Genomic DNA, 15,210 nt, shown 5'->3' with positions numbered 1-15,210 from the left:
TGAGGTCACCGGGTTCTCCCGGGGCTCTGGGGGCCTCCAGCCCTGGCTTTCACAGCCTTTCCAATCTTTAATTAAAAGAAAATACAGGAGAGACGGAGCCGGAGCTGCGGCTCCAGGGCCATGGTGAGCAGGTTGCTGTGACGACGTGACGCAGCTGCCGGGCACGGGAAGCCTCTGGACACTGTTAATCCCTCAGGCACACACACAGGGACCCGTTGGAAACCTCCAGTTAAAAGTGTTTTTATATTTTTTCTTTTATTTTTTCTCTTTTTTTTCTTTTTTTTTTCTTTTTTTTTTGTTTTGTTTTGTTTTGTTTTGCTTTGTATTGTTTTGTTTGTGTCTGGCCCTTTGGCTGCTTCGGCTGTCATAGAATGGAATCACAGAGTCACGGAATTGTTTAGGTTGGAAAAGCCTAAAAGGGGGTCCAGTCCTCTCAGCCCCTCCACAGGGTGGACTGCACTCCCTCTCCGCTGTGGAACCTGAAATTATTGTTGCTTTAAGGTGAAATAATTGTTCTTGGAACACCTCTCCTGCTGTGAAACACAGCAGTTTTCTGCTGGGGGGGTTACGTGGAGCCACGAGGATGTTCCCCCAGTGAAGGGGTTGGGGGGGGGGTTCAGGGTGGTCCCTGGGCTGGGGGGGAGTGAGGGGAGATTGGGGGGCTCCCGGCACAGCCCCTCCATCAGCTCCTAAACCTGATGTGGCTCTCCCCAAGCCCAGCCCCAGCACACAGGTGGGGAGGGAGAGTTCATCTGCCCCGGTTTATATGGGATTTGTGCCCCTCCTGGGAATTTCCAGAGCCGTGCATCCCAGTCCTTCAGAGCTGGAGTGGAGATGAAAGCCGAGGCTGTGGGGGCCGCCCTTGTCCCGGGTTTTGGGATGAAGGGGAGAAATCCCCTCTGGGGAGCGGGGTTTAACCCCCTGACCAAAGACCATCTCGGGGTGTAAATAACAGAACTAAGGCAGCTGGTGCCCTAACAACTGTGAAAAATAATAGATCATAGAGAATAGATCACAGAGAATAGGTAAGAGCTCTTTGTCTGCTGCTGGCCCTTCTTTTCTCCGGGTGGTTTACACGGAATGGCTCAGTGGGACAAGTGGGAGACCCCCCTGTTCCCACGTCCTGCCCCTGCTCAGGAGGGCTCAGCAGATGGGCTGAGGCACTGCCAGGGGTCTCAGGGGTCTGCGGGAAGCAGGGACAGCCCCCAGCATCCCTCCAGCACTGGACAGGGACCCCTTTCCCAGTGTGAAGCAGCAGCTGTTCAAACTCTGGCATCTATTTCAAACCAATCTCCTTTCTCTCTTTTCCCTCGCACCGAGCTGTCACACCACGCTCGGGGGCAGAGCTGTGCCTGCAGGAGCAGCGGCGGCCGGAGCTGCTCCCGTGCAGGGTTGGAGCGCCGGGATGCTCACGCTGCTCTCCGGGAGCTCGCAGTGCTCGGGCACGGCCGGTGCTGCAGCCCCGGGCCGAGCCGAGTCGGTTCAGCGCCCCCATCGCACAGATGCCCCGGGATGGCCGGGGAATGAGCCGTGCACGCCCCCGGGGGCACGGCCGCGCTGTCAGAGCCATCAGCGCGGAGCTTTGACATCCGCACCCGCCTTTGGAAACCGCCCGCTGGAAAGAGCTGCTGCAGGTGGGAGGAGGGCAGGGGAGAGGCGTCCTGGGGAGGTCGTGGAATGGTTTGGGTTGGAAGGGAGCTTAAAGAGCAGCCAGTGCCACCCCTGCCATGGCAGGGACACGTCCCCTGTCCCAGGCTGCTCCAAGCCCCGTCCAAGCTGGCTTTGGACACTTCCAGTGATGGAGCAGCCTCAGCACTCACAGGGAGGAATTCCTTCCCAATCTCCTGTTTCCCCACCTGAGACAGCGTGGTCAGACACTCTGTGCATTGCCCCAGCCACTTCTGCTTTTTCCCTGTTGTTTTCCTTATCCAAAGCACAAATCACTTCAGATTGAAAATGCAGAGTTGAAATCCAGCTCCAATCAGATTTAAAGTTGAATATCCCTTGCTTTAGAAGTTGTTTCTAAACACCAAGATGACTTGATCAGCAGAATGCTTTTATCCCACCTGCTCATCCATGCAGGGAAGTGAATTGTGGTCTTAAAACAGCTATCCTGTTTAAGCCTCAGAGGCAGCAGTGGGAAGTTTAATTTAATTAGCATGATACTTGGAGATGTAACTTAATCACATTAAGAATAGATCAACGTGCTCTCATTTAAGCTCTCCAAGCTCCAGAAAACAGGGGCCAATCCTCTCCCACCTGCCTTTAATCCAGGGAGGCAGATTTTTCCAAGGAAAAGGAGCCAGCAAGGCTTGGGGGGAGCTTGTCCCTGTGCTTTTTTCAGATTATTTTCTCCCAAGGATTCTGGGACCCATCTGGTCCAGCAATCACATTCCTCCGAATTACATTTGTGCTAAACGGGTATTTAACAAGCAAATAAACAGCGAAAAGCAAACAGAGCACACGGAAATACAGGTACGGCCCAGGCTTCCTCCTGGCCCCTGGAAGGTGCAGAAGGAACCGAATTCGGATTAATCCCGAGGCCAGAGCTCCCTCCTGTCCTCCTGCCGCTGTGCAGCGGAGGGAACCACTGGGATGGTGCTCCCTGCTGTCAGTGAGGCACCGAGGAGGAGCAAAGCTCGGCGGCAGAGATGCAGCCCAGCCCTGGGCGCTGCCGGCGGTGACAGCGTGTCCCTGTCCCCGCGGCCCGTGCCGGGATGGAGTCCCGGAGCAGCGGGGCCGGGCCGGGCCGTGCCCGTGGCCGCTGCCGCCGTTCGTAGTGACTGAAAACCGGACTGCGGAGGAGCCAGGATGCTGTTTCTATGGAAATGTCCTGGAACAGCAAACCAGGGAAAACAGAGGAGGTGGTAATGGAGCTGCAGGCAGGGCACTCTCCGAGGGGCTGTGGTGTGTGGTTTTGAGAGGAGGCGTTGGGGGTCTCCGGTCGTTGTCACCTTCCCGCTGTGCTGGAGCTCACCGGAGCGGGCCTGGAAGGCTCACACCTCAAAGGACGCGGTTGTTCCCCCCTGCGAGGGACCCCCAGGGCTGTCCGAGGCCACACACTGCCCCAGCCGTCCCCACGAGCGGGGACACCCGCAGGGCTCTCCCCGCTCGGTGTCACCCAGCCCGGCCACCGGGGGCTGGCCCGGGGGTGCGGGGGCCTGGCTGGGAGGGTAACGGGGATCAGGGGCTGCTGCGACACCGGGGGACGGCTGTGACCGCACCGTGGGACCGGTCCCGGCTGAGACCCGGGCGAGAGCACCGGTACCCGTCCCTCGGGCCGCCGGTGCCGGGGGTGTCGGTGTCAGGGGTGTCGGTGCCGGGGGTACGGGGCGAGCCGGGGGTGCCGGGGCTGCGGATGATGCCGGGGGTAGCGCGGATGCCGGTGCCGGTGTTACCGGAGCCGGGGTAGCGGGGTGCCGGGGGTACCGGAGCCGGGGTAGCGGGGTGCCGGGGGTACCGGAGCCGGGGTAGCGGGGTGCCGGTGCCGGCCGCGGATTGGCGGCGGCGGCGGCCCCTCCCCGGCCGGCGGGCGGGGGGCGGTGCGGCCGGCGGGCCCGGCCCGGTGCCCGGCAGTCTGCGGGCGCTGCGGAGCGAGCGCGGCCATGGCGGCGGCCCCGGCGGGTACGGCGGGCACCGGCACCGGGACCGGGACCGGCACCGGGGGTGGCGGGGCAGGGCCGCACTAACGGGTCTCTTCTCATTTCTCCCCGCAGAGGCGGAGACCCGGCAGCGGCTGCTGCGCACCGTGAAGAAGGAGGTGGGTGCGGGACCCCGGCCCGGTGCCCGCGGGAGCGGCGGCTCTGCCCGGGGAGCATCCCTGGCTCCGGCTGCTGCTGCTGCTGCCGCGGGGTTCAGACCCCCAAAACCAGCCCGGAGTGGGGCCGAGAGCGCAGCCGGGCGCGGCTGCGGGTCCCGGCGGGCGGAGGAGCATCCCTGCGGCGCCGGTGCCCGGCATCCTTGGAAAATCGCCTTTGGCCGGGGGCAGGGCACGCCACAACTTGGGATTTTGCGCAGGGAAAAGGGGCGAGTCCCGGCGCTGCATCCTTCCCTTGGGAGCGGGGATGGGACGAGCCCTCGGCGCTCCTGGGCAGGGCGGGGGGCAGCGGTGCTGGGGACCCCGGCCAGGACAAGGGGGGGCCCAAATGCGTGTGCCCGCTGCGGGGGGATGGCGTTCCGCATCTCGCCGTGCTCCCCCTTCCCGGGCACCTCTGTTAGTTTGTTTTGTGCCGAGCTCCGTGTTTATCCCATGTCCACGGTCCATCGGGTCCCCGAGCACCCGGGGCTGTTGTCACGTCCCGCTCTGTCCCCGCAGGTCACCTCCCGGCATGCCGGACGTGGGGAGGTGTGCGGTGTTTGTTTCTGGCGTTACGAGCATCTCGCTATCCGGTTTCCAGGGAGTGGAAGACACGGCTTTGGAGTCGGGAGGAGCAGAGCCGTGGGCGGTGGGTCTGGGGAGGGGACAGCTCTGCCCAGCCAGACCACTTCCCACCTCTCATCCTGTGCCGGGTGTGGTGCTAAGGAATACTACTGGTTGCCTCAGCAACGGCTATTAAACCAGGAAAAGGGTATGACATTTATTTGGCGTTGTGGATAGAGCTGCCATCTCATTATTGCTGTCTGTGGCAGCTCCTGAGTGCAGAGCAGCTGCTGCAGGGTGGGAGCCAGGGCTGCTCCTGCCTTCCCCCAGAGCCTTCAGCTTTGCTGGCCCCCAGGGCTGGGGAGAGTGGAGCTGGTACCCCAGGGAGCAGAGCTGGGGCTGGTTCCTGCCCTTCTCGTGGTTTTGGGGGAGATGATGTGGGTTTGGTGAACGTGGGTAAAGCCTGAAGGAAGGAGGGTGTGTGGGGAAAGCCCTCCTGCCCTGTGCAGTGCCACCACGGTGCTGTGAGCTGGGTGTTTGTCACCCTCTGGGCTCTCTCCAGCAGCCCCTCGGTGCTGACACAGAGCAGAGGCTTTTTCCTGGTGATCCCAATGCTCGGGATTCCCTGCAGGTACCAGGTTGTTGCCATTCCCTTGGGATTTGCCTCCCACTCCTGCTGGAAGTGCTGAGCTTGGGCAGGGGCTGTGGGTGCCACACAGGTAAGGGAATTCCATGGAGTGGAATTCCCACTGTGCTCTGGTAGGAATTCAAAACCTGGGGAAATATCATCCTGTAGGTTATGGAGTGAATCATTCAGCACCATCCCTGAAACCAGGAGCAGGTGGGGCATTCTTGTGCCTGTTGCTCTCTGCTCATGCTTTTGGTTTTCCTTCCTCTTCTAGGCTGGCCTCAGGTTAAGTCAGGAGGGTGTGCAGACTCCCAGGAGCAGTAGAAAGGGCCAGTTGCAGAAATTTGGATGGTTTTTTTCCCCACTCCCAGGATTTTAACCTTTCTCAGACCTGCATTATTCTCATTTCACGAGGCCACGCCTGGTTTTGCTCCCTCAGTGCGGGTGAGAGCAGGGACAGGCAGGGCTGTCCTTGGGGAGCTGTGCCACGTCTGTCAGGGTCATAACTGAGAAGACAAACACTGGGAAGAAGGTCTGATCCGAGCAGGGACAGAAACAATAAACTGGAATTAGCCAGGGCACCGAGCAGCCCTCAGCATTTGGCTGTTGCCATGGTTAAGGCACTGGGCTCTGGAGAAGTCCTGTGCTGCAGTGCATGTGCAGGTTGAGATGAGCTGTGTTATCTGTCACCATCTTCTTCCTCCCCCCCCAAGCCCATATGGCCACAATAAATCAAAGCAGCCCTGGAAGCTGCAGGATGGACTGTTTGTCAGCAGGCTGCAAGGGAAGGAGTGCAGCCTGACTTGGTGAGGCATCCTGTGTGCTGTTGTGCAGGGCAAGCAGCATGACCAGCATCCTCTGGTTTTTAGGGCTTTTATCACATGGAATGAGGCTTTTTTACTAACCCAGAAATGCCCAAGTTTGGAGAGGTGTGGGTTTTCAACTAGAAATATTCCTCTTATAACCTGTGCTCCTTCTTTTCCAAGTTTTGTTTTGCATGGAGGAGAGCCCTGAGCAGTGTTTCCAGCCCCTCCAGGCAGCTGCAAGGCACAGAGGAAGGGGAGCAGGTGTTACCTGTGCAATCCCCCTGCACACGTGGCCCTGGAATGTGAGCTGAGTGGCGTGTAAAAGCAAACAGTCATCTTGGGCTTTCTTCTGCAAAAACTTGGTTTATGTTTAACTTGCCACTCAGGAAGCAGCTCTGAGTCTTTGCTCATCAGTAACTGCTGAACCTGGATTGAATATTTTGCTGCCTGCTCTTAGGATTCTTTCAGATATTGGGGTTGACCACAGCCTGCTTGTCTTCTGCCAGATCTATTGTTTATTTTGCAGTAGCTGGAATGGTTGTCACTGTGTAGCTGTTGACTAATTCCTTCATCATGTGTCATGGGAACAGCAGCAGTCAGTCTCTTCCTCCCACCCTTTCAGAGAAGCCCCTGCTTTGCAGCCATGTTGCCTGGTTTGTGGCTAAATAACACAAATGACTGGTAAGAGCAATGTTTTTGCAGCTTGGGTTTGTTTTTCTGTGTGCCTGCTATTCCAAAATATCAGATTGCAGGCATCAGTGCCAGCTATTTCATTCTGGATGGGTAGAAAATTGTAAATTAATTTAATGTTACTAGGATTTGAAAAATTAATGTTGAGAGCTTTAAGTGTTCTTGAGGCCAGTTTATTAAAAAAAAAAGAAAAGGGAAAAGGCCTTTGTGTAGCTGTCAAAAGTGTTCAGGGAAGATAAGGATGAGGATGATGAGCTGCAGGCAGGTAATGAAAGCTGCTGTTGGCAGAGGGACCCTCTGATGTCTCTCAAGCACCCAGGGCAGCCTTTTTTCAGATATTTCTGTACCAAGAGAGAACAGAGGGCCCTTAATGCAGCATTTCTCGATTGCCTGCATCGATCTGCTCTGGAGAGCAGCTCTGATCACTGGGGACCATTTCCTCTCCTCTCAGAGATAAAAGCAGGGCTTTGCACAAGAGCTCTCGTGCTCCACGAGCCCCTGCCTTGATCCTTCATCCCCAGAGCAGGTTTTGTGCTGCTTTCCCCCTTCCTCACACCTTCCCTGGGCCTGGGCACCCTCTGTCCTCTGCTGCCAAAATTTCCCTGCCCTCCTCCCTCCCTGCATCCTGGCTGTTGCCATGGAAATTCCTGGCTTTGCACAGATTCAGGACTCCAGGGCAGTTTGGAGCTGGAAGTTTCAGCCCTTGGTTTCAGCATCGTCCTTTGCCACGTTTCAGTGAGCCCAAAAGCCTCTTCAGGGTGCCATCACTACCTTGGAAAAGCAGGAGCTTTGGGATGTGCTGGGAGCAGAGCCCAGCCTCGAGGCTGGGCGTGCTGGAAACACAGAAATGACTAAAGTTTGCCTTAAATGTTTCCTTAAATGTCTGCACTGAGCATTTACAGCGAGCAGTGCCCACAGATGGCGTGGAAATGTGCCTTTGACAAGCACAACAGGAATAGAACCAGCTATAACGTGATCTCAGGCAGCTCAAATTAGTGTTGCAAGCAGGGGTTTTTTGGCCAAAAGTTGATGCTCTGTGAAGAAAGTCTTGCTGCAAAACATTCTCAGCAAACACACGTGGCTGGGATCACCCCTGTGTCCCCCAGGGTGCAATGTTGCATTATGGATCCTTCCATTAATATGTTTTTAAATTCATTTTCCAGCCAACTGCACAAATATTCAGAGTTCTTCTCCTCCTTTATCCCCCCCAGGAGCCTCACCCCAGTCCCCAGCTGTGAGCACAGCTGGTTCCTGGGGAAGGGCTGGCCTGGAATTCCCTCCCGTGTGCCACGTGGAGGATCCCTCAGCTGCAGGAGGTGCCATGTTTTATTCAGCAATGGTAATAAATAATTAAATAAGACTTTCAGAGAAGCCAGAGGTCTCAGTGGGCTGGAGGGTGATCGATGTTTCTGAGGCAGCAAGAGCAGGGAGCTGCCAAATGGCTTTCAAGGCAAGTGCCTGCTGCCATCAGAGCTGTCCCCGTGCTGTCCCCTCCTGCCAGGGCCACCAAAAATGCCTCAGGGTATAAATGCAGCCTGTGCCCTGCAGCTGGGGGTGTTTTAACTGATCCCAGCACAGTTAATTGGGATTTTTTTGTAGTGGTCAGCCAGTGAGCTCTTGGGGAAGTGGCAGAGCGTGGCTGCAGCTGGGGGTGGTGCTGAGCCGGGTCTGGCTCCTGCTTTTGGGATCATCAGGGAAAGATGGGGAGCGTGGTAAGGCAGGAGAAACAGGAAATCCTGCAGCACCGAGCTTGGAAATGTGAATTTTGTCAACACGGCTGCTGAAAAGGGGCGTTGTAGCAACAGGACAGGCAACAGGCAGACATTTCATTTTCAAATGAGGAGATAAATCTGGTTGGTGAAAGGTTTCAGTCTGAGGGGTTCTGCTGTAGCTGGAAAAGTGGCTTGAGCTCCAGCGTGGCCAAAGTGCTGAAATATCCCAGGATTTCCATCCAGCATTCCCTGCACATTGCTGTGGGCACCAGAAGGACTTGGGGTTTGGAAAAATGTCTTTGTGTCCTGGGGCTGAGCAGAGATCCTGCACTTGCTTTGCTTGGGACACCTTTGGTACATCCAGCAAAGCCAGGCTAACATTCCTGCTGGGAAATATCCCCCTGCATGCCAGGGGAGGCTGTTTGTCCTTGCAAATACAGCCCTGCCTGCATCTCAGTGATCTTCAGATTTTGTAACACCTGAGAAGTGCTGCAGTGTTCCATGGGGAGCTGCTTCCTGGGGGGATTTTTCATGGAAAGAGACCTTGGTTGGGAGAAGCAGTTACAGGAGAGCTCAGACCACAGCAGGGAATTCCCAAATGCACTCGTTGCACCAAAACTGACAAGGAAAATGGGATTTTTTAAGTGCAAGAATTAACTTCAAACACATAATCAAAGCAGTGATGAGAACACTGATGAGAATGAGAAAGCTCCACTTGGAAAGGAATTGGAAAAGCAAATGTACAAAAGCAAATCAAGTTTAAAGCCTCTTTCATCAATGGATTGGGTGGTTTGTGGTTTTTTTTAAATTATTTTGTTGTTTGTTTGATGGCTTTTGAGGGCTTGCTGGTTCTCCTGGGCCAGGTGGATTGAACAGGAACTGTGAACCTGGGAGTGCTGGGTGAGTGGTTGGGCTCAGTGATCTTGGAGGTCTGTTCCAGCCTAAACAATTCCATGGTTCTGTGATGAATTCCATGGTTCAGAGGGGGTGCAGGCAGTGCAGCTTCCTGGCTCTGGTCCTGCAGCATCTCATCCACCTGATCTGACACCCTGGGTGGATGTTCAGAGGGAGCAGGAGACATCTCCCTCCTCATCTCCCTCCTCATCTTCATCTCAGTCATCTCCATCTCTATTTTTTGTGTAAATCCTTTGGGTTTGGGATGGGATGCTCTCCCACTGCTTTGGCTCCAGTGTGTGACTGCTGTGCCACATTTTTTGCCCATCCAAGTGTTTTTTTGGTGCTGGATATGGCAGCCAGGCCCATTCCTGGATCTGGTGGCCAGGAGCATCCCCACAGCTGCCCTCAGCCTGTGGCAGCGTGAGCAAGCTTGACCCTGGAACAGGACTGGGAAAAGGATCTCCCTGGGGACTCTGTTTGCATCTGGCTTGCTGTAAACAATTTCACAGAGTTGTGAGCATGGCCAAATAGACAGGAGGTGCTGTGCTTCCACAGAAATGCCCTAATAACCACTGAAAGGCTTTGCAAGAGGCAGGAAAATGGACTGCACATGATCCAGAGTACAGCTTCTGTAGGGAAAAATCTGACCAGGCACAACAGTTGAGAGTCAATATTGCCTTGGACTGATGAAAGCTGCAGTTCTTGGTGTGCTCCTGCTCCCTGCACCTCGGTGGTGGCAGTGGCTGTGATAACATTTGGCTTGTTCCAGCAGTGTAAATGACAGCAGGGCTGGCTGACAGCAAAGCTGGACTTTTGGTGATGCATATCCCTGGGAATTTTGTAGCAGAGAGGTCTAAGCCTTCATCCTTCATCCCTCCCTGGGGTTGTTGGACAGGTGAGGGTTTGATTTTCCTTGTCCTGTGCTCCCAGCTGGAGCCTGGGGGGCTGTTGGTGCTGTTGTGGAATACTTGATGCTATTCCTCTCGAGTTTACCTACAGCAAAATTATTAGTTGCTGTTTTAATTTCCTTTCTAATAAAAGAAGAGCAAACATCTCATTTCTCTAGGCTGGCATGAGATGCAGAGTGGGCAGCTTCATCTGTTGGGATTGTTCTGGCTGCAGTCTGAGAATTAGCATCAAAATGCAGCACACTCAGAGGCTGCTCCAGTCTTCTCTGTGCAGGGAGCCAAGTGTGCCTGAGCCATGTTCCTGTCCCCAGGGTGTCACAAATCCCCTGGCAGATCCCAGCTGTGGTGGGAGAGTCCTTTGGGGTCTGCAGACAGAGGATCTGTCAGGAGTTTTGGGCTTCTCTGGCTCTGAGCTGTCCTACAGATGTGTCTGTTTGGGCAAATGTAGGATGGTTTGGTTGGAAAACTTTCTTGGTAGGTAGAGGAGGTTGGGATCTCCTGGCTCCATTCCCTGGAAGTGTTGATTCTGTTCCCTGGGAGTGCCCACGGCCAGCTTGGATGGGGCTTGGAGCAGCCTGGGGTAGGGGAAGCTGTTCCTGCACTGCAGGGGGTGGAATGGGATGAAATTTAAGTTCTTGCCCACCCAAACCATTCCAGATATCCCTTGTTTTGTGTTACAAGGCCATGTCTGTCTCTCTGGTGTTTGTGTTTGTCACACACCAGGTGAGTGCCCTTGTTGCCCTTTCCACTTCCAGTCCTTTAGACTTGGTTTATTTTTAGTGTTACAACTCAGTGCAATTAATTTTTTTTTTTACTTTTAATGAGTAATTTTCCACTAAACTGTGTCTCCTGGAAGGTGTTTTGTTTGTGCCTGGAGCGTGCAGGTGGTTTGTGGAGTGTTGGCACTGAAATGCCCTCTCAGAGCCGGGTCCTGCTGTCCTGGATGGTCCCCAGGCCTGGACAGACAGATGGTCACTGCCCTGGGGAAGGCCCCGTGGCCTGAGGCACTGCAGGCATTGTCAATGTACTGAAATTTCAAATATTTGAATATGCTGCTTATGTTGGAATATTTCCTGATGGAATCAGAAGCTGGTAAAGACCCTGCACGTTGATTTTCAGGTGTGTTTTGTGGAGGAGGGAGAGTAAAATCCTGATAGCACCACCAGTGCTGCCACGGGTGTACATTGAATATCTGTGTGTGGTCATTTTCTGGGAGATCAGTTGGATGTGTGAGAGAGGAGGGCTGAGTCCTGCTGCCTGAGGAAGCTCAGCCTGCCTGGGCGAGGGTCAGCAGCCATCTGGACCAGGGTGGCTCAGCCAAATTCCAGGGAATCCCTGGGGGCCCCAAGATGTGAACCTCCCCACACCACCAAGGGGTGGTCAGGGATGGTGCTGGGCTGGGCAGGATGCCAGAATATCTGTGCTGGGCATTCCAGGGGGAGGGAAAGGGGCAGCCCTGGGCAGCACGTGGTGGAGGACACGAGGTGGGTGCTGCTCCCCATCCCTGCTCCACCCTGCAGCCAAGCCTGGGGCTGTGTGGGAGACAGAGGCTCCTCTCCTCTCTGCTGGGACTGGCTCTGTCCCTGTTTTTGTGGCTGAAATGTGAAATAAAATGGTGCTGGAGCAAGGAGTGAGGGTTGCAGCTGCCTCTTCCCTGGTGCCCAGCGTGGGACAAGGGGGAAGCTGCAGGTGAGGAAGGAAGGAGCACCAGGAGGTGCCCTGGCCAGGGACAGCTGCAGTTTTAGGACACAATACAGCACTGAGGTGGAAGATGGAGCTTTATCCTGGTCCCTGGGGTGTTCATGCAGTGCAGTCACTGCTCTGAGCACAGGGCTGGAATTTCCCAGCGCTCTGAGGCACCTCCAGTCCCGGTTCCACATCCCAGTGACATTCCTTGCTGTGACTTCCTGACTCAGTAGCAGCTCATCCGAGCTGCTGGCATGCAGGGAAGGCTCAGGGCTCTGTCAGTCACCGAGCAGGGAGCAGGGCTGGGATCTCACCTGGCAGAGCAGCTCTTGGCTCAGAGACTCTGCTCTTAATCCATACTCAGGATTTCCTTTATGGAGCTGTCAGCCGCGCATAACTGACCTTGATTACACCTTGCAGAGCAGTTTAATTCCCCAAATGATGCCATTAAAGGTCTCTCATTCGTGCCAAGGTTTGCTTGGCCAAGTCTTGACCTGCAGTGTTTGCCTCCTCCCTGTGCCCTCAGGGAGAGCACCTTGCACAGCAGAGCTTCCTTCACACCCTAGCTCCGTGCTGGCAACACTTCCCCCTGTGTTTTCCCAAACCAAGATGTTACAGAGGCACTGGAAGATGAGATCCAGGCATGCTGGCAGCTGTGTTTGAAAGGAAAAGTGCTTGGGAAGTGAATGTTTAAGGAGCAAAGATTCAGCTGGGCTTTGGCTGCTTGCAGCAGGATTAGGGAGAGTGACAGCTGGGGATGGAAGTCACCACTCTGCTGCCAGACCTGACCTGCTGGCTCTGACCTCCTGTCTGCTCCCTGCAGCAGTTGCCCTCCTAGTTTGTGTGGGGTCCTGTCTGTTTTTGTCCCCTAATCGTGCCCCTGATGAGCACTAAGTGACAGCTTCCTCTGGATCAGCTGAGTGCCACTTGTGAGCCAGAGAGGGCAGAGCTGCTGGCACTGTGTGCAAATGGAATTCCTGGGCACAGCTGGTGCCAGGTGATCACTGAATTAGGCATTGATGGAGAGTTGCAGTCATTTGGGACAGCCGTGTCACAGGACATTTGTCAAACAAAATGAGAGAACAGAACAATGCTGTAAAAACCTTAAATGTGAGATTTGTGTGCCTTTATTAGATGGGTTTATCTAAGTGATGCTCCATTCCCTCAGTTAATCCTCAGCTCACCGTTTTCCTACTGTGAAGTTTCTCAGAAATGAAACAACCCTTTTTTCATACCTGGCTTTTTGAAGTGGCTGGTGATGCTCAGCAGGCAGAGCTGCACCAATCCTCTGTGAGCTCTCCTGTGCCACTGGGAAAACCTGGGAGCAGAGGAGGCTCCTGTGCACCCACCCCACCGCAGGTCCATGGCTGAAATTCCATGTTTTCCCTGACTGCCTCTGTCCTGCAGGTGAAGCAGATCATGGAGGAGGCTGTGACGAGGAAGTTTGTGCATGAGGACAGCAGCCACATCATCTCCTTTTGTGGTGAGTCTGGACTGGGGCTTTTGGTGCTGTGCCACTCCTGGGAACACTCTCCAGCTCCAGGACCTTGAGCTGGGGGAGTGGGGAGTGCCAGGGGATGGATTCTTCTGGCAGAGGTCAGAGTCCCTGAGGTCTTTGTGCTTAAAATATACAGGGATGTGTCAAAAGAGGGAGGGGTGCTGGCAGTGTGTGCAGCCATAGAGGAAGGGCTAGAAACAATACTTTATTTTTAAATTCCCTTGAGAATTAATCCGACTGAAAGTCTGTCAAGTCCAAATCTTTTCTTTGCTGTTATGGAATAGGAGTTTATGGAAAGGAGGCTGGGCTTTCTGCTTTCCTGCTGGGCTCTCACATCAAAGACTCTCAGGAGCCTGTTCCCAGCCCGTGGCCCCTGAGAGAGCAGAGCAGACCTCAGGTGTGACTCATTCCCTGCTTTTCTGTGCAGCACGAGGCTCCTCAAACTGCCATTATTTATAGGCTCCTGTGACAGGGAGCTGAGGCACCCAGGCACGAAGGGCTCCTTGGTTCCTTCTGGCCTCTTAAGATGCTGCTGCATTCCCCTGGTTCCTGGCGAACCCCTCCTGCTCCATCTGCTGTTCCTCTCACTGGAATGCTTCCTTCACCTTCCCCAGTGCTGTGGCTCTCCAGGAGCTGGGTGAGCTTATAAATAACCTCTTTGCCTGCCAAGCAGAGCGTGCTGCAAGCCTGGCTCTGGCTGCCAGAGCTGCCCTTTTCCCTGGAGAGAGCTGCCTTCCCAGCAGAGCCCTCTGTGCAGCACAGACCCCTGGGGATGGAGCAGTGGTCTGGCAGGGAAGGGCAGCTCTGAGGGGGGGTTTGGAGCAGACAAACACGAGCTGGCATCTGTCACGTCCAGGCTGCCCTGGGAGGCTGATGGGGAGCCCAGGGTTTGGTGTCCACGCCAGCCAAGGCTGCTCAGCCCGAGGGGTTTGGATCATGTCAGAGCTCTGGGCAGCTCAGGAGTATTTCAGTCTTTTGGCAGGAGTCAAAGCTGCCCCTTAGCTGGGGGTAGCTGAGCAGGGCTCCTGCACCATGTGCATCTGCTGTAGATGATATCCTGAATATCCTGGCTCTGCTGGAAGTTACATCCTGGGGGATGAGGAGAATCTCTTTGCAGTGGTGACAAAACTGAGCTCCATAACTCATCCTATTTAAAAATCCTGCCATCACCCCTGGATTTAGTAGAGCATGGGGAGAGGTTTTCCTGTGGAAGCTGCACATTTCCCTGTCGTTTGCCAGCAGGAGAGGTGTTTTGCATGGGTTCAGGTCTGGCATTGGGAGCAGATGCTGCTGACAGCTCTGGATGCTCTGTGCCAGAGGCCTGTCAGGAGCTGGGATTTCTCCCTGCCTGGCAGGAGCTGGGATGTGCTGCCTGTGACCTGAGCACAGTGAGAGCCCCAGTGCTCCTGTTTGCTGGGAATTTGGAATGGAACTGGTGGCACTGGGAGCTCCCTTTCTTGGGATTGCAGCAGGAGCATCCCTGGCTGCTCACCCCCTGTGGGTACCTGAGCTTTCAGCACCAGCCTGAGCTGGGCACTCCAAATGGGCACCCCTGGGTGCAGTCCCAGGCACGTGGGGCTGTTTGTCACTTGTATTTCAGCCACGGAGCGTAGGACAAAGCCATGGAGCAGTTTGGATTTTATTTTATTTGAAGCTGCCTATAATCCTGGGGCAGCTGAAGCCCTTTGGGCTTTGAGGGGGCTTGTGCAGGGCCTGGTTTCAAAGCCAGGTGTCCATGCAGTGGCTCTGCCTGGCTGCTGGGGGCCCAAATCTGTTCTGCCAGCACAGGCTGTCTCACCACCCCTCACATGCTGCTGCTGGGCACTGAGCTCAGGCATGATCAGGGCAGGATAATGAGCCTCTCCCAGCCTGGGAGCTGCTGAGATGGGGCTGCACAGAATGCCTTTTTCTGTGTCTCCATGGAGCTGTTCAGCTGTAGGGAAGTGTGCCTTTCCAGGCAGGAGGGGAAGCAGCATCCAGGCTCAGCTCAGCAGCGCTGGCTTTCCCAGGAGGAGGGAGCAGAAC

At 55.2% G+C, this 15,210-nt stretch overlaps 2 protein-coding genes across 6 annotated transcripts in view; one reads left to right on the top strand and one right to left on the bottom strand.

The window, feature by feature from the left end:
- C17H12orf76 (chromosome 17 C12orf76 homolog) overlaps positions 1-15,210 on the bottom strand; it is a 209,380-nt gene that overhangs the window by 10,681 nt on the left and 183,489 nt on the right. The gene's annotated exons all lie outside the window — the stretch shown is intronic.
- The window catches only part of SGSM1 (small G protein signaling modulator 1), a 34,038-nt gene continuing 21,414 nt past the window's right edge, over positions 2,587-15,210 (top strand). For 3 of the 5 annotated variants that reach the window (XM_064392026.1, XM_064392029.1, XM_064392025.1), the window contains exons 1-3: positions 3,518-3,624; positions 3,717-3,760; positions 13,095-13,170. In XM_064392026.1, coding sequence (XP_064248096.1) covers positions 3,606-3,624; positions 3,717-3,760; positions 13,095-13,170 — 139 coding nt within the window. In that variant the 5' untranslated portion in view covers positions 3,518-3,605. Of the gene's footprint in view, positions 2,865-2,909; positions 3,265-3,517; positions 3,625-3,716; positions 3,761-13,094; positions 13,171-15,210 lie in introns of those variants that run through there. The other 2 variants (XM_064392028.1, XM_064392027.1) reach the window with 2 other exon arrangements.

This window comes from Passer domesticus, chromosome 17, assembly GCF_036417665.1.
Source record: "Passer domesticus isolate bPasDom1 chromosome 17, bPasDom1.hap1, whole genome shotgun sequence".
Lineage (NCBI taxonomy): Eukaryota > Metazoa > Chordata > Aves > Passeriformes > Passeridae > Passer > Passer domesticus.
This window is presented reverse-complemented; position numbering and strand designations above follow the sequence as displayed.